The following is a 25983-nucleotide window of genomic DNA, read 5'->3' on the forward strand; positions in this document are numbered from 1 at the left end:
CCTTGGGCTCACCAGGGAGGATGACCAACACCTGAATCACCACCCTGCAACACCAGGATTCTCCTGGTGGACTGGTCACCCCACAGCTGCACAGACCCAGCCCAAGTGGTCCAGCTGCATACTCAGCTCTGATTACACAGCTGATCCCGGGCACTTTTGAGATTTCCATGTGGCAGCTTGCTAACGAGTTCTCTAATTGCAACAGCCTTAAAAAGCAGGTTGTTTACCATGTCGCTCTCCCACGCAGATTCCCACACACCATGGGCTGAGTAAGACACTGCCGCAGCAAAGCATCTGTCAAAAGAAATAAATTCAGCCTCTTGTATCCCAAGCTTATTGCTACCAGGAAGAGACCTGCCAAAAGGCAGCACCTCTTCTCATCAACACAGTCCCCACCTTGGCAATGCAGCAAGGAAATACTCAGTGCTCGAGTGCTCAGGCTGGCGATCGCACTTGGCTTCACTGCGCAGTCCCTCCTAGAACACTTCTGCAGATGGCACAGACCTCGACTGCTCTGGCACACACACTGCACCCCTCCTAGAGCCAGCGGATTATTATGACTTCCCAGACGGATTTCCCAAGGGCTCAAGGCCAGGGGAGCTGCATGTTCAGGAAACACAGCTGTCCTCAACAGCTTCCCAGCAGCTACCACAGCCAGACCTGATCTATCCCCCTTCCCCATCTCCTCCCCAACAGGGTTTTCACCCTGCAATACATACTTCTCCATGTCTGAGGTGTGTTTCTGAGATTTCAAAAGCAGATATCCTAAATTCAAACAAATGGCACTAAGAGACATGTCCAGTCATTTTTTGAACACTTCCAGGGATAGGAACTCCCCACCTCTCTGGGCAGCCTGTTCCAACGTTAATCACCCTTTCAGTGAAGAAATTCTTCCTGATATGCAACCTGAAGCTCCCCTGGCACAGCTTGAGGCCATTTCCTCTTATCCTGTCACTGGTTGCCTGGGAGAATAGACAGACCCTCACTTTGCTACACCCTCCTTTCAGGCAGTTGTAGAGAGTGATAAGCTACCCCTGAGACTCTTTTACTGCAGACTAAACACCCCCAGCTCCCTCAACCAATCCTCATCAGACTTGTGCTCCAGACCCTTCACCAGCTCTGCTGCTCTGAATATGTTGAGAAAGGGAAGGACCTACCAATTTCAACAGCTCCATAATGGGCACCAGTGCCACCAGCCACTTTCATTCTCACAAATGGGTGGCCCTTTCCACTGGGTGTAAGAGCAGCAGCAATAAGTACATACCCTGCCTCCCCACCAGCTCTCCCATCTCACTCCTCTCAATTAACAAACAAGCAGAGGTGGGTGAGCAGGAAGACAGTCACTTTCTCCAACAGCTTGTGAGAGACACCTGAAGCCTTCACCTCTTCTCATCTTTCTTCTCAGTACCTCAGTGGGAAAGGAATACACAGGGAGGGAATTTAAGTTCAAATGACAGGGGATGGCAGCCAGCCTGCAGTTTGATGGCCATGACAGCCCTTACACAGATTTAAGCTTTTCTCACCCCTGCCTTCTTTCCAGCACACCCTTCCACACATTTTCCAGCCAGATCTGTCCCAACACATGAGACACAGGGTGCCTCTATGGCCAAGAAGTGCAGTGGCCTTCATGTGCAAGTTATCATCAGCACTTTGAGATGCAACAATGGAGTCTTTCCCCAAATGACTTGTTCTTCCCACTCTACCTCTCATTCACAAGTGAAATACAGAATAGAGACAATGCAGGTAAAAATGTGTGTAGGACCAGACTGAGACCCCAGATTCCTCACCCACCACCTCAGTACTCTGATCTGGGCAAGCTGGAGAAGAAATATCTTTCTGCCTTTGTCCTTGCTGACCTGCAAGTGTGATCTGCAAGACTGTATTGTGAACATATAGGAAGGATAGATTTTAGACACAAAAATTCAGAATTCTCTGACTTCTGAGAGTTTCATTTTCTAGTAAAAATTCTTCAAATGAAAAGGTTTCTGGTTTTAAGGCAATTACCTACATTTTACAAACAAAGAAAACTATCATTGGAAGCAAATTCATCTCCTGGAACTGGAGCAGCCTTTCCCCTCCACAGTCCCAGCTCACCAGCACGGCTGTGGTCTCACACAGCTTCAGGGAGAGAGGAGAGAAACAACAGGGAACACACACTTCCTAGGAAAGGACTGTGTGCTGCTGTGCCAGTACAGCGACGGACAGACACACTTGCTCAACAAGTCTGACAGCTAGACGGCAGAAAAGAGCTGAGATTCTGGGATTAGAAACTGTTTCAGATTCTAGCAAGAAACAGGCTTTGATGGTCACTGCTATGCTGCTGCTGCAGCCTTTCCTTGTCCCCCACAGCTCCTCTACAATCCGTCTGTATTTTCCTCCTCTCACCTTCTTAAACTTTTTGAGTTTCTTTAAGCTGCTTCTTCCTGACAATTCCTGTCCATACCCACCCATCACCATTCCCCAGACCAGCCTCCTACGTCCTTCTGTCTCTCCTAATATTCCTTTTCTCTGGCCTTCTTCCCACATCTTTTGTCTCTGTTTCTTCTCCAATCAACTTTTCTCAGTGTTTCCACCATTCACTGTCCTTGCCCCGTGTCCCAGCAGACGGGGCATGCAGAGCACGACACCCTCTCAGCCACACCTCTTGCCTTCCTCCCTCCTCTGCCCCACCGCTGGGGCTCCCCCTCCTGCCTCACCACAGCACCCTGGGCCAGTGCTGAGCTCAATCAAAAGATAGATCTGGCCCCAAACTAACCCACAGCCCTGCTCCAGCTTTGCTCAGTTTCCCAGTCCAGCCAGCTGGTGCAGAACTGGCCCCACTCAAGGCAGCCCAAGGGACACCCAAGAGCATCCTTTTCAGACAGACAGATTTACCCTCAGTTATGAAAATGCCTCATTCCCATAAACCAGCAGTGTTGGCATGGCCAGCAGGAGCAGTCAGTGAGGTGGGAACCTGCTGAGTGCAGGGGGTGTCCACAGCACTCAAAGCCACGCTGATGTCATGCAGTTTTTCCCAGAACAGGAATGAGCAGATTTTTCCCAAAGGTAGACGGGGATGGCAGAAGCTTCCATCCCTCCCACTCTCGCCTCTGCCAAGCTTGAGGTCACCCTGGCAAAACAACATCAGGATCTCTTTGCTCAAAGCTCTATTTTAACTCAGCATCTCATTCTGGAAAACAACAGAATCATTGCTGCTGAACCACTCCAGGAAACAAAAACATCTGGCACTGAAGAGCAGGAAACTCATTATTTTATGCTGGGCATATTCAGGAACAGCCTAAAACAGGGGTGTATAAATTGCAAGTGCAAATATTTGCCTCCGAAAGCACCACTAGAAGATGAATTCTGCTTCCTACAGCTCCGTGCCAGCTCGCCTAAGGCTGAAGACCCTGTTCTGCTTGGCTGTTTGAGAGATCTTGCCCACCTCCAGTGAGGTGCAGGACTCAACTGACAAAACATCCCCAGCATGAAGCAGACTGATGCTGTTGGTCCTCCTCGTGTCTGCAGAGCCAGAGGGAAGTTTGGGTCTCCCCACAAGCACTAACAATGCCTGAATAGCTTCCAGGTAAATTGAGGGAATTAAATAATGTGACACAAGAGCATTTTGTTACCTCCAGGTGACAGAGACTTATGGACACTGGACAGACTGTGCTGCCAGACACCCAGACACAAGGAAGATTCTTGACTGTGGTGGTGCCACCTAAATTAGGAGTCTTCTCTAGCAGCCAGAGTTGACAGACTTGGATATTAAATGGCATACAGCCTAATTTGATGGATGGTGAAGGTGAGGTTATATATATAATATATATATATATATACACACACACACATATATAAAAAACAGTGTGGTTTTGTTGGTATTTTTTTCCAGTTTCTGGTACAGATTTACAGAGTGACCCTAGATAAAGTACTGGGGTTTTTGGACAGCCATTTACCTGTTTCATCAGTCAGGTACCTCACAAACTGTGGTCTGGAGAAATTTAGGCACAGCCATGAGGTGTGCTAGTGTATGGAACAACTCCCTTTGTCCCAGTCCAGAGCATCATCCAGATGCCCTTGACCACAAGGGGTCCAGAGAGAGATGGCCATGAAACAGCATCCCCAGCACAGGGTGCAGCAATCAGGGCTGCTGCCATCATCCCTGGCCACAGGATCACACAGCACTGACCTCCCATAGCTTCATGTTTGTCTCCTTCCACCCCACATTCACCATCCTGCTCCACCACAGCACAAACACCGGCTCCAGCACAGCCCTGCCCTCCAAGGCCAAGGAGATAGATTTAAGCTCCTCTGGGAACTCCGGTCACCTCTTCCGGGAATCACACTTAAATAAAGCAAAAAACCTCTGTTCCTCATTACAGCCAGGAACACTGAAATCCCAGGGCAGATTGCAAGCTTGCATATTTATCTCTAGGTTTCAGAGCCCAGACAAAACACAGCCCACTGAGGAAGTGAAGTTAACCCTGATATCGCTGCTTGCTGCATTTTTGCAGTGCCTGGATATCCAAGCAGTTGGCAGATCCCGGCAAGTCACGAATTACTGACAAAACCCTCTCAGCATTAGACATACTGCAATAGCTGTGGTGCTCAAAGGGACTGTTTTCCAAGAAGTAAAGGTAGTCTTGTGGATATGCAGCAGGCTGGGGTGCTGTTCACCTCCCGGCTCTGTGTTAGAGCCATTCCATAAACACCAAGCAAACCACTTCATTTCCTAGGGCCTGGATCTTCCAGCAGTCAGGAATAAACAGTTTTGTTTGCTTTCCTATTGGAATAATTTTTCCTGTGAAAATTCAGAATCTACCATACTTGCCATATTTGGTTTTTTTTAATGGAGGAGAGGCATATGTGAGACATCAGAGTGTCAGGGTGCAAAAACACTTGGGTTCTCTCTGCAGTATTTACATGTGAAGTGCAATATGCACATTTTGAAGGTTTCTCTTTGAAAAAGAAAAAAAGTTCATGGAGGCTTCAGGGCAAAGAGCTGCTCTTGCTCCCGTTGGCTTAGCTGATACACCTCTGTTGGGGTGCAGGTTTGCAGAGTGTGACCTCCAGGAGAGCAATGCCTGCTCAGGACTTCAAGATCAGCCTCTGGATACCTTTTACTTTTTAACCTGACTGATCTTCCATCAAGGCTGGGGATCCACTGAAGTTCACCTGCCTGCCACACAGAGATGCACAGCGTCTCTCGATTACATTCCTGGTCTCTGCAAGGGCTCAATCTTCTCCAGGGTACATTTAGGGTATGTTTTCTCCCCCATGGAGACACTGACATTGTTCTGACCTATTTCCACGTGGAAATGAAGAGTTGAAACAACTTGGAGTGCATCTGGAAATCCCTTGCCTGCAGCACGCACACATGGGACAAGTGTAAAGCACTTGAAAAAGTGCAGGCATTGGAAAAAAAATGCAAGGGTATAGAACAACATGTCTCCTGCTGCTCTCTGCCATGTAAGACTTTGGGCTGGACATTAAAGACTTCCATGTTCTCAGACTGGGAACCAAAGATAGCAAAAGCTTTCTCTATCCTACTCTGTACTGATACTGCCTATGTAGATCAGGAGGTTCTCTAGGCGGTGTCTACTACATGTCTTAAAACTCTGCTTGAGCTAGTAAACCAAAACAGAACAATGGCCCAACAAGCCAGGGGATGAGAACAGGACATTTTTCATTCCTGGTTCCTGGTTTCCAATAATTACTCCCTTAACTAGAAAAAAACCAGGCTGAAAACAGTCATTATTGCAGTTAATAGAGAACTGGCAAAATCTTTTTTTCTCCCTCTTGTGCAAGAACCTGATAACATATCTGGCAATAGAAGTGTTATGGGGCTGAGGAGCTACATTATAGTTCAAAGATCTTGTTAGCACAACACCTATACACCACTTCAGACCTTAAGGCTGCAGATTTTTACTGGTACCCATCTGAGGAAATGTTATTTCTTAAAATAAAACCCACTCGGTGTTAGCAAAATGTATTCCAAGAAAAATGACAGCAAGAGACCAAGTCTTTGTGTTTGAGAACAAACTATCCCAAACATATGATGTGCCAGTTGCAAAATAAAAAAGCATTTCCTGGTCTAGAGGCAGGTTCAGTTACCTGTAGGTAAGCAGTTTTAAGCTTCCTCCTTTGAGGGGTTGGAACTGGATGATCTTTAAGGTCACTTCCAACCTAAGCCCATGATTCTATGATTCCTTGCTGCTGAAAACCCTACCAACATTAACTATTTAATAATGCATACTATATCTGCTCTACCAAGTCACTTGGCTTTTCATTATTCTCGTTGTTCTATTTCTTGCCCAGAACTCAAATTTGTCTTTGTCTTTCCTGACACTGAAAGAAAAGAAACAACCATTACTTATCTAACAATGATGAAATTAAAAGTGAATTTCAAGCAGAATTATCACGTTGAGTGACAACGTAAAAAAAAAAAAGCTAAAAAAAGGCAAATTGCAAGAGTTCAAAGCACTAAAATAGAAGCACTTTATTTTCTACAGGGCTTGCCTCATTCATCAATTCAGTCAAACACTTAATTTGTATTAATTTAATTAGCTCTGCTCAAAATTAAATAGAGCAAATAGCAAGAGAGGCGGCAAACTGAGGGCACAGCAACACGCCTTGCAGGCAAAGCTGCCAGGGGACTTGGTGTTCCCAGTGTTGCAAGGAGAGGGGTTCATACCATCGTGCAGGCACACACCTGGGGCCTCTCAGTGTCCAAGTCTGACCTTGCTGCAGCTGAACACCCACACACCATCACCTGCTCTTGAGTATCTCTACCAACCCCTCACAGGTGTCCAGAAGCACCACCAAGAGCAGCAGTTCACCCGGCCACTGCAAGCCTTTTTATTTCTAGTCAATCACCTCCCCATCAAGAAGAATGTAATGCATGATTTGCCTTTTCACAGCTGAAACCAGTATTCAGTGGCAAAAAAAATCGACAAGCAGTGGAGAGAGGATCTAAATTCATGTCACCCATTGGGGCACTTCAGCAGCATCAGCCACTTCCTACAAGCAACACAAGCCCCAGAGTCTCCTCCCAGAGACACAACCTTCAGCCAGAGCCAGGGGGACCTCGATGACACCTGGGAGAGCACAGAGGTGCTGGAGAACCATAAAGGCCCCCAGTCAGTGTGTCTTCCTGCCAGGATGCTCCCAGGTGCTCCCTGGAGTAATGAGGAAGATCACCCTACTTGGAAGCTGTCAGCCTGGAAATGGTTATGACCAACGTCAGGAGAAGAGGAAAAACATTAGGGAACTCTACTCCTTATACAGCACTATATGTTTTAGAGAGAAATAAAGCAGAATTTTTTTAAAGGAGGCCTGGTGAATTATTTTTAAGAGAACAGGGCAAGGAGACACAGAGACACAGAGTGTAGGGAACCGAGATGTCATGACAGGGAGGTAAGAAATGCTAAAGACACCCTTGGGGGAAAAAAATCATATTTATATCCAGAGTAAAAAGAATAAGGAAATTTTAAAATAAATCACTTTTGGTGACTTGAAAAAAAATCCTATTATCAGGCAGGGTGAAATAAAGAAAACCCAGAAAAGAGTAAATAAATTCATTTGAGGAGGGGAGGGAAATCAATCCCTAAGCAATGCCTGAAGACTGGCAGGCAGAAGGTTAGTCCTCACCTTCTCTGTGAAACAGACTGAAACAGCTCTTGGGTTAGTGAGGGAGATGGCTGGGCAAGAGTGTGCTTCCCTTTACCCCAGACAGGTGCCACCAAGACCCAGCACAGCCAGCAGAGATGGGGCACGCTTGGAGAGTTCAGGAGCTGGACTTTGATGATCCTAGTGGGTCCCTTCCAACCCAGAATATTCTGTGATTTCTGTGAGAGGTAATCTCCTCCCAAGGTAAGGAGATTTTCATTTTAATTTTGCACTGGTTGCTTTACACAGGAAATGTCAGCTGAATGAGGGGAGTTAATATAATCAGGTACAGCTTAGCACAGCAACAAATACATCCAGCAGAGAAAATAAAGATAGGCAGGGGTAATTTCACTAGGTCTCCCTCGCTTCCTATTGCTCTGTTCCTTTCTCTTCCTGAAAAGCTACATGTATTTTTAACATGTGAAACAGGAAGATTTCCCTGCCTCAACACAGCAGGGTGATAACACTGATGGACAGAAGAGCCATAGGGGAACCTATAAAGAATTAACCTTTCCAGCTGTATGTTTTCTATAATGCCTTTATTCTGACAGCACACAAATGCTTCTGTGGGACACACTGCACCCCTCACAGGAGTGACACCCTTCTCCCCCATCCCTGCTGTAGGCAAACAGAACCAAATTTAGATTTTGGTCAGAAGAACTTTTGATCAAACAGAAAAACCCCACCATTCCTGAACGTAAAGAAAGTCCAAGCAACCAACACCTGGACTGTCTGTTTTGGGTAAGCTTGCTCAGACAACAAAATAATACAGTGTCAGGTGGACCTAAGATCCAAGTCTTTCTTTATTTGGTTTTTTTTGGGGGGGGTTGCTTTTTTTTTTTCTTTTTTATCCCCTCTCTCTTTACCCACTTTTTGGACTTTTGCTTTGCTCGATTTAGACAATGTCATCTGAGCCCCTATGAATTTGGCTATTTCCATAAACAAAACAACCAGTTTGGCATAAAACCTCCCTGAGATGAATGAGGTGTGTGAGGACCAGCAGCAGGCACTGATGCTCCACCTTTGCTCAGTGGAGCTCTCACAGTTCAGACTGACTCCATTACATTATCCTGCTGCCTCCTGAAAGCCAGGAGGCAAGAGCTGCAAAAAAACCCCGTGTGGGTGGCTTGAAGAGTCTGTCTGTGGACACTGCCACGATGCTCCTGCTAAAGTCTGGCTGCTTTTTGTAGCACTGCGTCACCATTGCTTAATCCTTCCCAGAGCAGAAAAACACACCGGAGACACACTCTTAACCATCAAAGTCACAGGAAAATGATTAAATGTCCTAAATATCATATTGCTTGAAAATCCACGTGTTACACTGGTGGGATCTAATGCACACTGACCATTGGGTTCTCTGTGTGCCCACAGACACAGAAAGCCTTCAGGAGGTCTCTGCCACATTAGCCATAACAAGCAGGGAGGATGTGATAGTGGCTGCCTTCCAGGTCAGGGGAACAAGTGGGAAGCCACTTTTTGTACTTTCAGGTTGTGACCTATTCTTGGTCTTCTTATCATAAAACTTCAAATTTCAAATACAGTTCTGAGCCTCCACATTTTCAGCAAAAGAGAGAGAAAAAAAAGAATAAAATATGATGTTATAAACAAGACCTCACTGCTCATTAGAAAGAAAGCCCTTCCTTGTGGATGCCTCCTTTATCCAATGACTGGGAAAAGTCCCTATCTGCAATCAGGCTTGCCCTGCATTATGTCTATTCTTGGAAACTCTAAATGTGACCATACATGGGAACTACCAGTCAACAACAACAACAAAAAAAAGGACCATCTTTGATCTTCCTGTTCTGCTAAGTCTATACATCCTTAATAACAACACAGAAAAGAGAAGTAAATAATTTCCAACATTTCCCATTTCCCTCGGAAAGCAGTAGCTGTACAAATATCTGAGTTCTCCACCTCTCATCTCAGATCAGCCACCAGCACAGATTTGAAGCACACTCTGGATTAATGCTCAAGCCCACCATCCCTGCTCAAACCTGCTTAAAATGGCCAAGCATGACACTCTTGCATGTGGATACAAACCGGGATGCAGGTCACTAAAAGCCCCCTGTTTCTCCCCTCCTTCCATCATCAGTTCTGCAATAGACAATTACAGCCAATTTCCAGTGTCCTTTTCCCCCCTAAGAGCCATGGCCTCTGGATCTTCAAAAAAGTCCTCCAGGCCTCCCTAGCACAGTTTTGGACTCATCCTCTTCTCTGGTTACAAACAGAAAGCTTCTTGCAAAAGTACTTGAAAGCTTGAAGCTACTTGAAAAAGTAATCTTCATGTCTCCCTGTCAAAGTGCAGTTGTAGGGAAGGGTAGGAAAGGTAAATGCTCTGTTAACATTTTACATGTGGATAAACACAAGAGCAGTTCCCAGGCCACAAAGCTGACACCTAGGCAGAGAAAAACATGGATTCCTACTCGGCAGACAGAGAGCTAAAAGTTGTAGTGTTGCTATTTAACCTGCCCAGCTTTACCTGGTAAGTGAACTTTACTGGAAAAGGGAATTCTGGTCCTCTCTGCCTGACTGCAGTGCCAGAATGTCATATCCCTCATCTTTTCCATCACTCCAAGACTATATATTTCTTTAGGAATTGAAGCCAGGCTTTCTGTTCCTATCTCCCTCTTAACATATCTTCTACAAGAGGAGTTACACCCAGTCAGTCACCCCCAGGAGTAAGAGCAGCCCCAGGTGCACACACTCCCCAAAAGCACCCAAGTAAAGCACAAGCTCTTATTGAAACCTGCATTTGAAGCACAAAGGCAGGGGCAGTGACAGGCCTGGGCACTAGCACGAGGTGGGACCCATGGGAGATGCAAGGCAGGAGAGCAGAGCTCCCCCAGGACTCCTGAAGCCGCCCCCAGCACAGCCTTCATGCCAAGCAATCAGTTTCTGGGGCAGAACCAGAGAGAACATTAAAAATCCATCTCCCCCATCCTGCAGGTAACAGCAGATCCTGCCTCAATTCCTGGCTTCTGCACAGAAAACACCCCCCAACAAATGCAGTTTGAGGCTGCAGCTAAAACAAGAACCATGGTTTGAAGAAAATAAGCTTTTTCTGTGCCCCATCCCAGGTTTCCTGGGTTGCTGCAGCAGAGCTCACATCCATGCTCGTAATTAGTATCACAATAAACAACAGGGAAATTAAAAATATCACACTCTAAAATATAGCTACAGAAAAAAAAGCTGCCCAGATACTTTTTCAGAGCAGCTGTCACACTAAAAACTTCTAAGTTTCCTGTGCAAAGTGAACCCGGGAAACAGAAATGCTCGTGAAGTAGATGGGAACCATTATGGAATAAAAATCATCCAGATGTTTTAAACATGTTCCATTTTAAACATGCTGTTTCTCCTTAGCTTGCCCTTCAAGAGGCACCCAGGTGAAAAGTAGGAGTGACAAAAACAATCTGTTTGAAGGACAACTTCAGGTAAATAAACCAGATCAGGCACGAAGCAGCTCCCCAGGTCCAAGATCAGGGCAGAGGGCACAAACAGCACGAGTTGTTACCAACAGCCCCTTCCAGATTTCTCCCACTGCTCCAGAAATCTCCAGCACACCGCAGCACATGCCTGGTAAAGAATGCCATTCCCTTATGTATTGCCTGGTAACTGATGGCAGGAATATACACCAGAGTCCAGCTCTTAATGGAAACAAGCCAAAATAATTCCCTTACCTTCCGTGAAGCTTCCTGTAAGAGTTATGACAACAAACACTTTGCCTTCTGGCTCCAAATCCACCTGAAAAAGTAAAGACAACGTTAGAAGATTGGTTTCTTTAAGGCAAAAATCCTTTTCAGGATTTTAGATGACTGATCTTGCCAACATTTGATAATATTTAAATCTGCATATATTCTCATGCATGCCCTTAATTAAAAAAAAAAAAAAAGCATCCATGGCACAGATTGTCCAGCCCCATAAAAAACCAACAAATTTGATTACTTCTTTTTCCTAGAAGTGCTGCACAATCTCAGCCTTATTAGAGGAAACAGAGATTTAAAAAAAATAAAATATAGTTAACTGTATGCCAATTTGTCAGATACATGAAGCAGGACTAACACTGAATGCACACAATTCTCTGAAAAGATCAATGAATATCTGTTTTGAGAATTATATGGTTATTTCCTCCCTATTATATATTATCCCAGTGAAATTGTTTCAGTCTCTCAAAATATCATCAGTGCTGAGGTAAACACTGATTTCTTACATAAATCACCTTTTGGCCTTAAACCATAGGAAACAGAAAACTGTTAGTGCTGTTACCTAAGGACTTCTTGTTATTTAATCTAAATTAGATAAATAGAGAGATACAGAACATAATTTTAGGGATCAGAGATTCAATCCCAGTGTCAGTCAACCTGTCCTTGAAAGAAAGTACTTATTTTTTAGTGAGTAGATTTTTCATTTTGAGATATATTTTTAATACAAGTCTTGCTTTTGTATTTTTTTTATTCACCAGATAAAGTCACAGCTAAGGATTCCTGAAGTTTGAGTCAGGCTGTCACACAGAAATCTCACTTAAAAACCAAAACCAAAGAAAACAAGGACAAGGCACTCCCCGACACCCTCCACAAATTGCAGGTTTAAAATCAGCAAAGAGGAGCTTCGCACCTCGTGGGTATCGATAACCTGTGCTGAGCAGGAATTCTGAAAATAGAGCTCTCTGGGGAAATAAATGAACATCATTATCCAAACCCTCTCTTGTTCTTGTACAAGCATCTTTCCTTAGTCTGGCAGAAAAAGAAGCAAATTCACATTGGCAGCACCAAGTTTCACCACAGAAGTGCCCAGAATTTAATGCACCTTGGTGAGCACACTGCAGAGTAGAAAAATATTTCCCAGTCCTGCAAGAAGGAATGATGTGCCCAGGCTCCCTCCTTTTTCAGGGGTAACACACAATGTATCCTGTCAACCCTTTGATTCCTCTCCACTGTTAACTCATGGAACACAAAACAGGGAAGCTAGAACTGCTTGAGAAAATCCTATCAAAAAGTTGATTTTATGGGCACTATATTTTCCACTAAAAAAAAACATGAAAATCACTCTCTCAGGGAAAATTTAAAGTCAATATTTAGCTTCGACTCAATATTAATTTTCATGCTTGTTTGTGCTGCATATTAGATTGGCTTTAGGAAGCTGTGTTTGAACAGCCCTCTGTCTCCATTAATACTGAAGACATTTCCCCAAATAAATTTCAACTCCAGTAATATCAGGCATCGTTTATGTCTAAATTTGAGTTCACTGGAGAGATGCACAGCTTTGTAAATAAATAGTTCTTTCAAAAATACTTAATATCTATAACATGCCAACACCCAAACTGATTTATGGGATATCAAAAATTCAGATTTTATGGAAAAATCTTTTACTTACTTAGGTTTCCAAAATCATTCTTCAGTGCTTATCATTTTCCTGCCAGTATCTGTACATGATACATCAGACTCCTGCTTTTACACTCACAAAGAGGATCCTTCCTCCCTTCTTCTGACAGACATGGTCTCTGGTGGGATGCAGAGTAAATCTTGCCCTCCTTGTTTAGTCTTAAAAGCAAAGGCTTGTCAAGACTCAAGCAGCTGGGCTGAGACCAGGAGATGCAACAAAAGCATCATCCACCTTCGACACAGGGCAGAGACAAAAACTGGTCCCAAACTCTGTGGCACACCTTTGTTCTCCATCACTGCAAATGGGATTCCTCTGCCCCTAGCACAGCATAGTCCTCTGCCCGCAGCACAGTCTTACAAAACAGAAACAAAATAATGCTGAAAGTAATAGCAGGAGATTTATGAGAGTTATAGAACAATTTACCTCCCCTCCAGACTCTAAGATTAAAGACCAGTCAAATCCCCTACACCAACTAAGCAGCTGTGCTCATGTTATACCACAGTCCAAGAGCACTCAGCAAAGAGGATCTAGCTACACTCAAGATCTTCCCACAGCACGTGTAAGCAGGATCTAATTAAAAATTACAGCTGAAAGGCTCCAAAATGAGGAGTGAAGCCCCAGCATGCCAGGAGCTGCTGAATCTTTGGCACACCAGCACCCCACTGGATGCAGGACCAATAGGGAATTTTTATCCTAAATGAGAGGTTAAACCAGACAGTCTTAAGAGTTCCTCTGGTCTTAAATTGATAGCAACAGCAACAAAAGATAAGATGAAATGAAATGAAATAATAACAGACCATGGGTAAAAGTCTGGCTTTTGGACCTGCTGTGATCTCCTTTAAAGATGAAATTTGACCAGCTAAGTAGCGGCCAACACAACACCTGAGATAACTCCCAGATATCTGGAATGTGCCCGAAACAGAAAATAATCTCTGACCTAGAAAACCGAAATGAAAATGTCAGACCGCAGACCTGACCTCCCATGAACCAGCCCGAGACCAGATGATCAAGCAGTTCCCAGGCAGCAACACCCACCTGACAGGACATGCTTCTCACCATCACACACCCTGTACCACGGCCACACAACGTGGAGGGGCCTCGTGCTGGCAGCAAATTGACCTGTGAGCTCCTCACACTTGTTGGACCACAACCTGCGATGCTGGTGCAGCCCCACCAACGTTCCCACGCTGAGCTGCTGTGAACAGCAAGCAGCTTGCTCGGCCCAGGCCCTGGGCTAACCTCAGCCACCCCTGCAGCTCAGCCCCTCGTGTTCCTGCCCTTGCTTCACACCTTCATCATGGCCTTCACGCTTGCTGTGCAGCTACAGAAACAGCACGTGCTTCGGGATAGCTTTACCAACCCAGCAAGCAACTGCAGCCACAACTGGGCTTGCAGAAATATGCCCATAACCACCCGAAAACAGACGCCCACAGATTAGGAGTGTGGTACCCTACTTCTTCCCTATAAGAAGGAACTGCTAATAAAAGCCTTCCTTCAACCTTTTCAGGCACTAAAGCACTTTCATTACCAGCACCCACTTTCACAGACTGAGAGGGTTTCTCAGTGTGATGTTACTTAATAAGACCTGAGCACTTCAAAAGGAAGCAGCTGCCAAAGGACTGGCCCTCCAGCCATGGAAGGGATAACCCTATCTGGGGACGGCTGGCTGGCAGCCCAGGCCCTGACTGCATGCTGGCAAAGCTCTGGCAATGCTGGTACCTCCCAGCACCAGCCAACATCCTCGGGATCCAACCTCCCAACAGCAGTGTGGGTGTAATGCAAGTACCACGCAGATGCCAAGTTTCCCTTCTCACTTCCTTTCTTTCTTTTCCTCCCAGCACTGAGACCATGGCTGCTTAAAGGCAAAAAAATCCCCACAAACCTACATTTTTACAGAGAAACAGGGGTCATAGTATTATTCTTGACAGAATTCATAAAGTCCAAAGTAGACCATGAAATCAGTTTGGGTCAACAATGCAGGTGATGTTGATCTCCTTTCTCAAAGAAAGCTGGAGAAGCTCAGAGAAACTCCACAGCCTGAAGGCACCATATATTATGTTCAGGGGGAACTCCTACACCATAATACAGAAGATAAGTGATTCAGGAATGTAACCATATGTATTTGACAAAATAATCAAAGAGTAATAAGCACAGAGAAAAGTTTCTTAATGCCAAGATCTATTTGGCACAGGATAACTTCTTTTAGGGAATCACAGATTTCTGCCTGGAAGGTTTAGTATCAAAGCAGGAGATAAACTGCAAAGGGAAAGTATTAGAAGAAACAAAGGAGAAGTCTGAAATTCTATGCATGCCTTATATTGTGAATGCTGTGAGGTGATCTCTGAATAAATCAAACTGAACTGGTGGCGTGCAGCATCGCACCACTGGCACACAGAGCTGTAAACAAGCATCACCCTCCCCTCTCTCCAGTGCTTTCATCCTTAGCCTGGTCCCCCAGGGAACAATCAGGAGGAAAAACATAGACTTTCTGGCTGGTTTAGAGGTAAGTTGGCCAGGTTTTAGCTCACTGGGAGAGGAAAGCGTGCTTATCAGTGTGGTAAATCCTTTAGTCACCTTCAAGGAAATGATGACAGCACATTTGTCCATAGCAGCAGGGGTGGATAAGATCAACTGTTGGAGCTCAGCTGTACCTGTGAGAACACCACAAGATTTTGGCCCAGAGCTAAGCATACGCTTTAACTTCTGTTGAACTCCACAGCCGTTCCTAAGAGAAAACAAGTGCTGGAGGATTTTGGCAAGCGAGCTGGAAACGAGCAGGTAAGGATGATGAGTTCAGCCACGGCTTCATTACATTTCCATTGTGAGACACAAGCCCTTGGCAGCGAGGCTGAACAAGAACCGAGGAGGACTTCACTGCTAACTCAAACCACTCACACGGTGCCCCATGCCTGAACTTGCCGAGACCGTGTCGCCCCACGTGACTTCAAAGGGAGCTGCCAGAGATCGGTTTCCCACAAGGAGGGGCCCCAGTCAACCACCTCACACACCTTCTCCAAAAAGGGCTGTACTAACATCGTTCCCAACAGCAGGGCAGATGGTATTTACCTCCCCTTCTCTGTGTTACAAAAAAAAAGCTAATTCAGGAGCGGACAAGGGAACAGATGCAGGGAGACCAAAACAGGGCTCCTTAATCACATGCCTTCACACATATAATAAAAACTGGTCATGCATGATTCACCAATGGAAGAGGTTTGGAAAACAAATTCAGAAGGAGGGTAATCTCTCAGGCAACATATCAACACCCAGCTGAAGCATCCACTGAACCCGAAGAGCAGGTATAGTGGGTTGGCCTCCGAGACAGCCCATCGTGGCTCTGTGAGAGGCAAATGGATGGGATGGGAAGAGGCAGATGCAAAGGGCGGCTGCCTCCCTGCGAGTCACTCCCTCTCCAAAACCCAGACAAGGTGGGCCTCCAGGATGAAAAGACCTCCTCAGCATTGCATCTTGCACGAGCAACAAATCTTGCAAACACAAGTTTAGAAAATTTTTCCTTTTTCCTCCCGTCCCCCACAACAGATAATCCAGTCTGGGAAGCCTGATCCGAAGCACATCAGAATCAGTGGGAATCTTTTTATTGTCTTTGGATCAGACACAAAAGACGACTGCATTTACCCTGGAGCTTAGAACAGCCTTTCTCCCATTGCTGCTCCCTCCTTCCTTCCCCACAGCCACAATTCATAAGCATCCTAGAAGTACAGCCTTTTTTCTAAGCCATGTCAATGCTGACGTGGCTTCAGAACCAGAACAGGCCAGACACTTGCAGTGAATAAAGCAAATATAAAAGCTACCTGGGGACTTCATTAGCTTAATTAAACAAGTAGCTCTATCTTTTGACTTCCTACATAATTTTTAATTTTAATTAACAGAACTGCATATGTAATCAGTCATTTGTAGAGGCAATTCCCAAGGCTCTGCTCAGTTGAAAGAGCTGAGAGTCTGGGTTAGGCTAAAGCTGGTTTTTCACATGCCTCTAGTTATTTCTTGTAATCTTTCTTGTTTAAGCTCCTAACAGATCATGCTTATGGAATGTCAGATCTTCCTGTGTTTTAATAAGGTAGCACTTCCTGAGCATGCCTTTGTTGGACAGGTCAAATAGAAACTTTCTCAGATAAATACACGGTGTCTGGATTAATCAGTCCCACTTGTCCTTTTCAAGGTTGACAGACACCTGTCTACCCAGTCAAGCACCTATGAAAATCCTTAGGGCTGTCTAGTACAGGGGGGATTTTGCATTTCCAGACCAACAGTTGAAAGCATTACAAATGCACACAGCGTGCACTTTTAAAGACTCAAGTCAGTGTGCCTAAAAAAACAAACAAACAAACAAACCCAAACAAAAGAGTGTCAAGTATCTTCTCATTCCTGCAAAAGCTGGTAAGTGCTCAGGGCAGTAATTCCCACTGCAGGTGCTAAGGGCAGACAGGGACAGTATCTCCGTGGCCCATGGCAAGCTCTGTGCAGGGGAGGCCCAAGGAGATTTGGGCATTTGGTGAATGGCAGCAACGCAAGCTCTTGTTCCACCCAAGCTGTGAGTCTGGTGCTGCCAAACAGCAGCATCTCCCTGCTCCCAACAACATTTAACTTAGAAGCCAAGTCACCAAGCAGTGAGGGAGAACAGGGTGTCCTAGTCTGGGGAAAGGCTGTAGGTAAACTCAGGAATGGGTGGAAAGTCAGTCTCTCTCATAACTCCTATAACCAGTTATTCCAGCTATTACTGTAATATTGTTATTCTAATTTTTTGTTTCAGGACAGCTGCTTAAAATATTACTTTTGTTTTCAGTCAAGCTGCATAATTATAAGCTGTGCACCAGCCATGAACAATCATGCATAACTAATGACTCTTAGCCAATCCTGGACTCTTTAATCAATTTTAGTCTGGTTTCACCTAAGAAATTTCCCACCTCAATAGGAGATTTGCTCAGGTAGGAACAAGATCTATCTGTCCTGTGAAAATTCCTGCCAAGAAAACTTTCTTGAAGGTCTACAAATAAAATATAGATAAATAAAATATAAATTAAAAAAGGTATCAAATCTTCAAAAAAATAAAACTCTGGCATGAGCCAGAGCCTGCTCCTAATGGAGTTACACCAATTTATATTACTTTTGAGAAATCCCACCTCTAAAGCAATGAATAGTTTATGAGTAATGGTTGCAGGCAGCTCCTCTTTAATATATTTGAAGAAAAATTTTAGGGTTATAAAGTTAAAAAGGGAGAAACAGAGACATAACTGGTTCAGGGACCATTATGTTTTTGTTCTCCTTATATTTTTAAAGACAAGCAGCAGCAACTCCCCAGAAGGATTTTTTACCTCTTTTCCCAAGTTATGTGGCAGGGGGAGGGAATCCAACTGCCCATTTATAAGTCCCACAGTACTGAAGTTTCTTGAAGAAAAAGAAGTATTGACCCCAACAGTACCACCACTGGGCAAGAACCTGTTCCTTCAGAAATTTAAGTGAAACTCAAAACAAAATGGGGTAACATGGGAGCGTCTCAGAGTCCCCTGCACACACCGGAATCTGCAGCAGAGGAGGGATTTCATCCACAACTTCAAGACAAGTGTGGGGCTAGAAGGGACCAGGCTGGTAAATGGGCTGAGAAGAAAGCATGAAGGATGACCAGACCCTACCAGCGAGGGTCCATTTTCTGAGGGCACAGAATGTGCCAAGCAAGGGATGACTCTGCAAACTGCCCACGAACAGCAAAGCAGGTGCAGAAACTGCCCCAGGAATGGTACGTGGCAGCCAGGGGAGATGCCAGGCACAGAGAAAAAGCTGCTCTGAGCCTCCCTGAGCAGCCCCTGCAGCCCAGCTGGCTGCAGAGAAGAAGGGGCAGGACACCACACCTGCCTCCCCAGCTCCCTCCCATAGCCTGTATGACCATGGTCCATGTGAAACCAGAACCATGTGGGCAGGACAGATGCTGCCTTTCCCCACGACATGAACACACAAGCAGAGCTTTAGCTCTGCCGAGCACAATTAGACACTAATTATTAAACATAAATCTTTGTAACACCATGCCAAATACCACCATGGCCAGTCCATCACTGGATTTTCCTTTCAACTCCACTTGCCTTCCTCCCACAGCTATTTTTTTTTTTAAGGGATGGGGAGGAAAATCACAGATTACTTTCATTTCCCAAAGGCAAATACTGACATCAATTGCAGGACCACTAAATTAAAGGATGGCAAATGCAGGACTTCATTTTCAGCTGTCTGAACACTTGATTACAGCAAATACACCCATGATCACATTCAGTAGCTGGTATCAGGCTATCAGCTTTGCATATGCAATATATGGAAATCTGCCTGCAAACATGTGTGTGTGCAACTGCAGGCAAAAGAGGCTGAAAGTGGGACAGGACCTCTGCTTTTTAGGGGACTTAGGAGCTTTGACCAACAAACAAAAAACAAGAATCTTCTATTTCCCTGTAATGAACAGTAACAACACATCAATAAACCTCAACAACCAGTTATTACCAACAAACCAAAAATCTTTCAACTGCCATGGAACCCTGGGACACCACTTGAGCTATCATGCTGGGCACAGGAGTTGCAAAGGCACGATGCTAACAGGTCTGTCACTGAGTACACAGTGCAGGGAATGCCCTTTTCTATCTCCAAGTTCTGTAGTTTATCAACAAGCATATCTTCAGTCTTCTACATTAACTGGACACTACTTGGCAGAAAACCCAGGAAACTGTGCCACTTTTGCTGTTTACAGGAACAAAGAAATAAGTCACTGACTGGTGCCAAGTAGGCAAGTTGGTGGCACTTCCCATTTGGAAACGGTCCAAGGGCCACAGCAACGAGATGGTGAGCAGAGTTTCCTCTGACATAGCTGAGCTTAGCACTGATGCAAGGTTCCACAAGAAGGAAAGGGCAGGTGAGTGCTAACAAGGCAGTGAGCCCAGGTAGCCCATACACCAGCCAGAGCACACCAAAGACCTGGGTTTGGCCCAGAGAGGAACAGAACAGGCAACAGGCAAAAATATAGAAGGAGAAACACAAAGACTGGGTAGAAAAGCAATAATGATTCTCTCAGCCTTGAGAAGTCTACCACAGCACAGCGTTCACCTGCAGTTTTAATTAATATTATTAACAAATCTAGGCAGACTTATAAATCATTCAGGACTTTACATATAGCAGCAAAGTCTGCACATGGTCTGAGGTTCTGTGTCCAAGGAACTCTTGCTGGCTGTCCAACAATCATCATCACACAGCAACAGTAGGAAAGCACTGTGTAACTTAAAGGAAATCCACTGGCTTGTACAGTTTCAGTCCTCAGCACACTGTTTATGGATCTAACACAGAGAATCGTGGATCCCTAAACCAGCTGCAATACTCTGCAAAGAACCCCTCTGCAGTTGTCTCCTCAGTACCTTGCTCATTTACATACTTATGTTGTTCTCTAATTTTCAGTGCTGGGAAATATTTTCTTGTTATTCACAGGTTTTTATTGCCTAATACTAAGCTTCTGAGAAATTATCCTCATTCAAGTCTCCATTAGGTGTGTCACTATTTTTAAAATATCTTCCTACTACATATAATTCATTTGGTGTACTGCTGCTTTTCCATTTTTGTCCAATAGCCCTTTCTTCTTTCTAAAACAGGCCACAGCCGATGAGATCACAAACCATTAAAATCCATTAGTCCCCCAGATACAATCCATCAAATTTCTCAACACCTCAGGTAGAAAGGGGAAAGGTCACAACTTTCTGCTACTCCAACCATTTCTGTCAGACACTCACTTTTGAAGAGCCAAATCCCGTGTTTTCAATAAGAGTTAAAAAGTCAAACCCTGGTGGTATAGCAAAAAGCAATCTGCTGGAAAAGTTTAGTTATTTATAGTGCTTAATGACCACTAATGAGCACAGTAAAATTAAAAAAAAAAAAAGAAGGATTCTGGAGTGAGACGTGATGGACATCTCAATGCCAGCAGCTTGACAGCAGGAAGATGGGGTTCTACAACACAGAGGTACAGACACAAACCAACAGAGGGCTTGATTTACAGGCACCTTCCTTCTTCTTCCCCTCGACATTAAGTGCTGAAAAGATCTCTTCTGAGTTGAGGGCCTTGCAATACCCAATTTGCTCAGTTGGCAAGTAGTTCGTGTGGTGTATGAGGGTCCAAGAGGAATGTGCCCTGATCATCACTCACCTTTCTCAGCCTGACTTCCAGAGCTGCTAGAGCACTACATTAGGGACAGATTGAACCCTAAAACGTGGATGGTAGAAATGCCAGGGAGGACCACAGCACTTGCTTTCACCCAGGGAAGCTTCCCAGGCAGGCTGCCATCCTAGTATTCCAGTTCCTACAGCGGTGTTGCTGTATCACTCCTAATGGCAGTGTGATGGATGAAAGGAGCTGCAGACAAGATCATGCACATCTCCACCTTTCCAACCAAAGACAGCAAAGCCCCTCGGGGTGCCGAGGAAACCTTAGACTGCCAACAAGGAAAGCAATGCATGGGGATGGCACAGGCAGAGCTAGAAACAGGGCTTGGGGTCTTCAAAAGCCTGGCCTACCCCACTGCAAAACACCTCGGAAAAGTGCAAGGAAGACTCCATAGAACCCACGAAAGCAACAAGTGCAGAGGTTAAGCACAGCAGTCCAGAGGTCAAGAAGAGCTCCACAGCACCAGAACCCGTCAGTCTTTTCAGTGACTTTAAAGCCTTGCACTAAGTGCATTGGGGGGCACACACCACCACCACTCCTGTCAGCATCACAGTGCATTAACTGATGTACAAGACCAAGTTATCAGCAATATTTCTGGCAAAACCTTAGACTTCAAAGACATGTCCCAGGGGCATGCCAGTCTTTAGAAGTACAGCTTCCATCATGGATTTTCCCATTTAAAGTCTTAACTGCATTACTCATCCATAGTGAGGATCCAAAAAGGAGAGATTAATTCAAGGAACTTTTGATGCTGGCATGGGCTGTAACACCATGGGAAAGCCTAAGCACCTATGTTCTGATAATTCTTTCCAGATCTGGAATAATCACAGTGACTTCCTTCTTCCTCCTCCCACTTCCTCACCTGGCAGTTTCTTAACACTGAAACTATTAAGGACTATCATTTATAGCCAGCCAGTATTAATCCACCACATCCCCTCTTACACTCCATGTTGCAAGATGATCTGCCAAATGATTTGAGACAGAAGCATGAAAAGCAAAACATCAAATATGAGTGGCATCTCACAGAAGACAACCTGCTTGGGACACAGGGAAAGATGCAGAGAAAGGTTAAAAGCACTTTATCCCACATACTCCCTCTTCCACTCTGCCAACCACTTATGAAATTGTTCAATATCCCTGGTACACACATCCCAGAACATCATGTAAAAGCAGTAGCAGTTTCTGGCTGCATAGCCAATCAGATGTTTCCAAAGGTACAAAAAAAAGAGGAGTGCCAAGGCATGCACTCCCCCAGCATTCCTGAAGGTATGATGTTTGCTCCTGGTGTCCAGATGTTACCGCTCATGACTCTGCTCTAATCCCACGAGGTCAGTGCTGGGAGCCACAGTCAAGTCTTCATGCAGCAAAAAGAATGTAGGTTGCAGCTGACAACACCCAGAAGGGACACACCATTGCCAACATCTGCTTTGCCAAGTTAGATCATATCCTATGTCTATAGTGGTTTTTGTTTATGGGTTTGTTTTTCTGTTTGGGGTTTGGGGTGTTTTTGGTGGGAGAGAGGGAAGAGTTCAATAAAAATATTTCTGTAAAACAGCAGTTAGAAAAAAGGGTGCATAGATGAGGTTCTTCATAGGGAAGGACGTGGGTTGTTCATTTGTACAGAAAGGATTAGAAAAAAAAAAAGTCCTGAAATCCTGAGGCCAAGCACTGCACTGCAATAAGAGACAGACTGTCCAAGACAAGCAATTTTTAGTCCCATCAAGTCTGTGATTACAGTTTTCCTCAGCTACCTCATGAGAAAGATGATCTCACTACCCACTTGTGACCATTAAGTCACAGCTGTGACTCCAGCAATTAGGCTGAGACCAGAAGGAGCTGAACAGGCCTCCAGCCTTCCCAAGCCACCGGATGGGTGACGAGGTGCCGTGTCACTGGGATGTGCTGTTCAGCTGACCCAGCCATCTGCCTCCATCTGAAGGAGAGCAGGCTCTTTTGGGGTTTGTGTGCAACTGCAAGCTGACAGGCAGCCTGCTGGTATCTACCAGCAGCACACGTATTTCCTCTTTTTAATGCTTCTTTTTCCCATTCCAAAGCGTGGTTTCAAGATGAGGAAGCACTTCTCAACCAATGTGACCGAGATTTACCTTGGACTGAAAAACAGAGGTGGAGGAGACCCAGAACTGGTATGTAGAGGAAAAGGTCAGAGTATGGTTGGAGTGGTTTTGCTCTCACGTCAATTGAGAACATAATCTGGTGCTGGCCACATTTCCCATCCGCAACTCAACATCACCCACAAAGCTGCAGGTAAATGTTCTTCTCTTCAAACGAAGCTTCTGCTGATGATTGCCATAAATCCCAGGCAATCTCAGGTAAACCAAGAGGGCGGGCTCCCTTACAAAGCCATCATATTTAGGACAACTGTTGCCATGTTCCCTCCTTGATAAATGTTTAGTTTCCTTGTAAATGGAAGGCCTGGCATTTTATCTGTGCCACAGTGTTGCATATGCTTTCTATACAAACACACATGCTTTTAACTCCAGCACACTACCAAAAGTATAAATACCCTCCTGGAGAAAAGCACGTGGGTGGCACTGCTAATGTGGACCTTATGCTCCTCTTCCCCTCTTCCCACTGAGAAACAGCCCTTGTTGAGGGGGGGACACATTCCCTTAATTCCCAAGCAAAATTTTATTCACTCCAGGAAAAGTCACATCAATTTTAGTCTTATAACCTCAACCAGAGAGCTTTCACCTGCCGAGGACAGAAATCCCTTGGTCAGCATTTCTTTTCTTTCAAAATAAAATCAAATCACTTGCCTTCTTTAAGATTTACCAAGCCTTGTAATATAAAGCTGAGAAGCCAGTCAAACAATTCCTGTCTTCTGTATGAGCAGGACTCTCAGCAACCACCTTGAGGGGAAATAAATGAAAGAGATACAGTCCCTCTAATAACCGATACATATTCAGTGAAGGGAATGATTACAAACATAGTCCCTTAAAAAGGATAATAAAACACATAATGCTGTTCAACTCCTAATATACATGATATAGGAAGAGCTCAAGCTAAGATTATAGAAGTGAAGAGTTAGATGGAATCATAGAATAAATACTTTGCATTAGAAGGGACCCTAAAGATCACCTAGTTCCAATCCCACTGCCACAGGGAGGGACACCTTCCACTAGACCAGGTTACACCAAGCCCTGTCCATCCTGTCCTTGAACAGCTGATCCTAAATTGGAGCTGCTGACTAGATCCCTACCACAGCTACATGATGAGTTTCAGCTTTTTATGATTCTAAAAGGTTCCTCCTGCAGCCCAGCAGCGTTTGAAAAGCTTCTGGGACATTACCACAGACGGTAACATGAAGCAGTGGGGTGGGTTCAGATACTGAAAGTCTGAACAAGTAATGACCTACTGGAAAATTCACACTGAGTGATGGAAAGATCTGGTACTCTTCAAACACCTACATGTTCTGGTTGTGGCTTTGAAGCAAACCACAACACTGTCTATTGTAAAGAGCACTGTTCCTGTGGAAACAGTTGCTTAATACTGTCAGAGATGGAGTAAGAATAAATGCTATAGGTGTGAAGAATTTTGCAACTACCCTTTTACTGGCTAAAATATGTATATATTTAAAAGAAAAAAACCACGTCCTGTTCTTACTGTTGACAGTGAAAAGCATTATCGGGCACAGATAAAGTGTATTTTTATGCAGTTGAAGTAATTAAAATAAACCCCAACAAACCCATATTTCATAGAATCACAGAATGGTTTGGGTTGGAAGGGACTTTAAAGACCATCCAGTTCCTACGCCCTGCCGCAGGCAGGGACACCTTCCACTAGACCAGGTTGCTCCAAGCCGCATCCAAACTGGCCTTGAGCACTTCCAGGGACGGGAGAATCTGCAAATTTCTCTGCAAATAAAATTTCTTATGCCCCAGACTATTAACATAAAGAGACAGTTTAGTCAACCTAGAAATGAACCACAAGACTTATACTGAAAAAATGTTGATGAGCTTTTCTGAGGTCAGGAAGATGTTTTCAGAACAGTCTTTCAGGAGCCAAGCACACGGGCACCGAGAGCTGTTTAAAACCAACAAGCTCAGTTACTCTTTTCTCACCTAATGCTCACGTTCAAAACAGGAACAGGCGCTTCAAAAAATGTTACTAAAATAAGAAGCGCATTGCTTAAAAACAATGAGTACTGCATATGCATCGCTGAGGCAAGTCTCTTTGCAGTAAGCTCTTTTATATATAGAAATAACACCAGTGACCTCGTACTAATCACAAACACTCCTTTCCCTATGACAAAGGGAAATGACAAACTTGCAAGGACACACCAGAAGCCTTCTAATATGGCATCCACATAAGCAAGAACATGTGACAACTTGAATGATCTTTGCTCTTCTTTGAAGAAATTCACCTAAAACCCTAAAATTTTATTCTTGACAAGATCAGAATTGTGCAATTCTAAAAGGAACCAGTCAGTGATTTGGCGATAGCTTGAATTCTCCATTCCAAGGTTCTTCTCAAATTCTGGAGCGCTAAAGTTTTCAATTCTAAGACTTTTATCCGAGGAAGTGGTAACTAGAGAGAACATAAGCAGTCAAAGGGGTTTCTCCTTGCTACAGGCAGTGCTGAGCAAGAACTGAAATGAGTTTGTGTTGTGTCCTGTCTGTCCCACAACACGCACGCGTTCACCGGCAGCTCTACACCACGAGCAGTGACATCCTGTGCTCCTGCAGAGGTGCAGCCACACACAGCAACTCCTCACCCCAGACACAGCTCCCAACACCCCT

At 44.7% G+C, this 25983-nt stretch overlaps 1 protein-coding gene across 1 annotated transcript in view; it reads right to left on the minus strand.

The window, feature by feature from the left end:
* PRKCH (protein kinase C eta) overlaps positions 1-25983 on the minus strand; it is a 118856-nt gene that overhangs the window by 80083 nt on the left and 12790 nt on the right. Inside the window, 1 exon segment of the mRNA XM_018082164.2 lies at positions 11325-11388. Within this exon segment, the coding sequence (XP_017937653.2) occupies positions 11325-11388 (64 nt within the window).

The sequence above is a fragment of the Manacus vitellinus genome, unplaced genomic scaffold (genome assembly GCF_001715985.3).
Source record: "Manacus vitellinus isolate BGI_N305 unplaced genomic scaffold, ASM171598v3 scaffold_6_pilon, whole genome shotgun sequence".
NCBI classification, from domain to species: domain Eukaryota; kingdom Metazoa; phylum Chordata; class Aves; order Passeriformes; family Pipridae; genus Manacus; species Manacus vitellinus.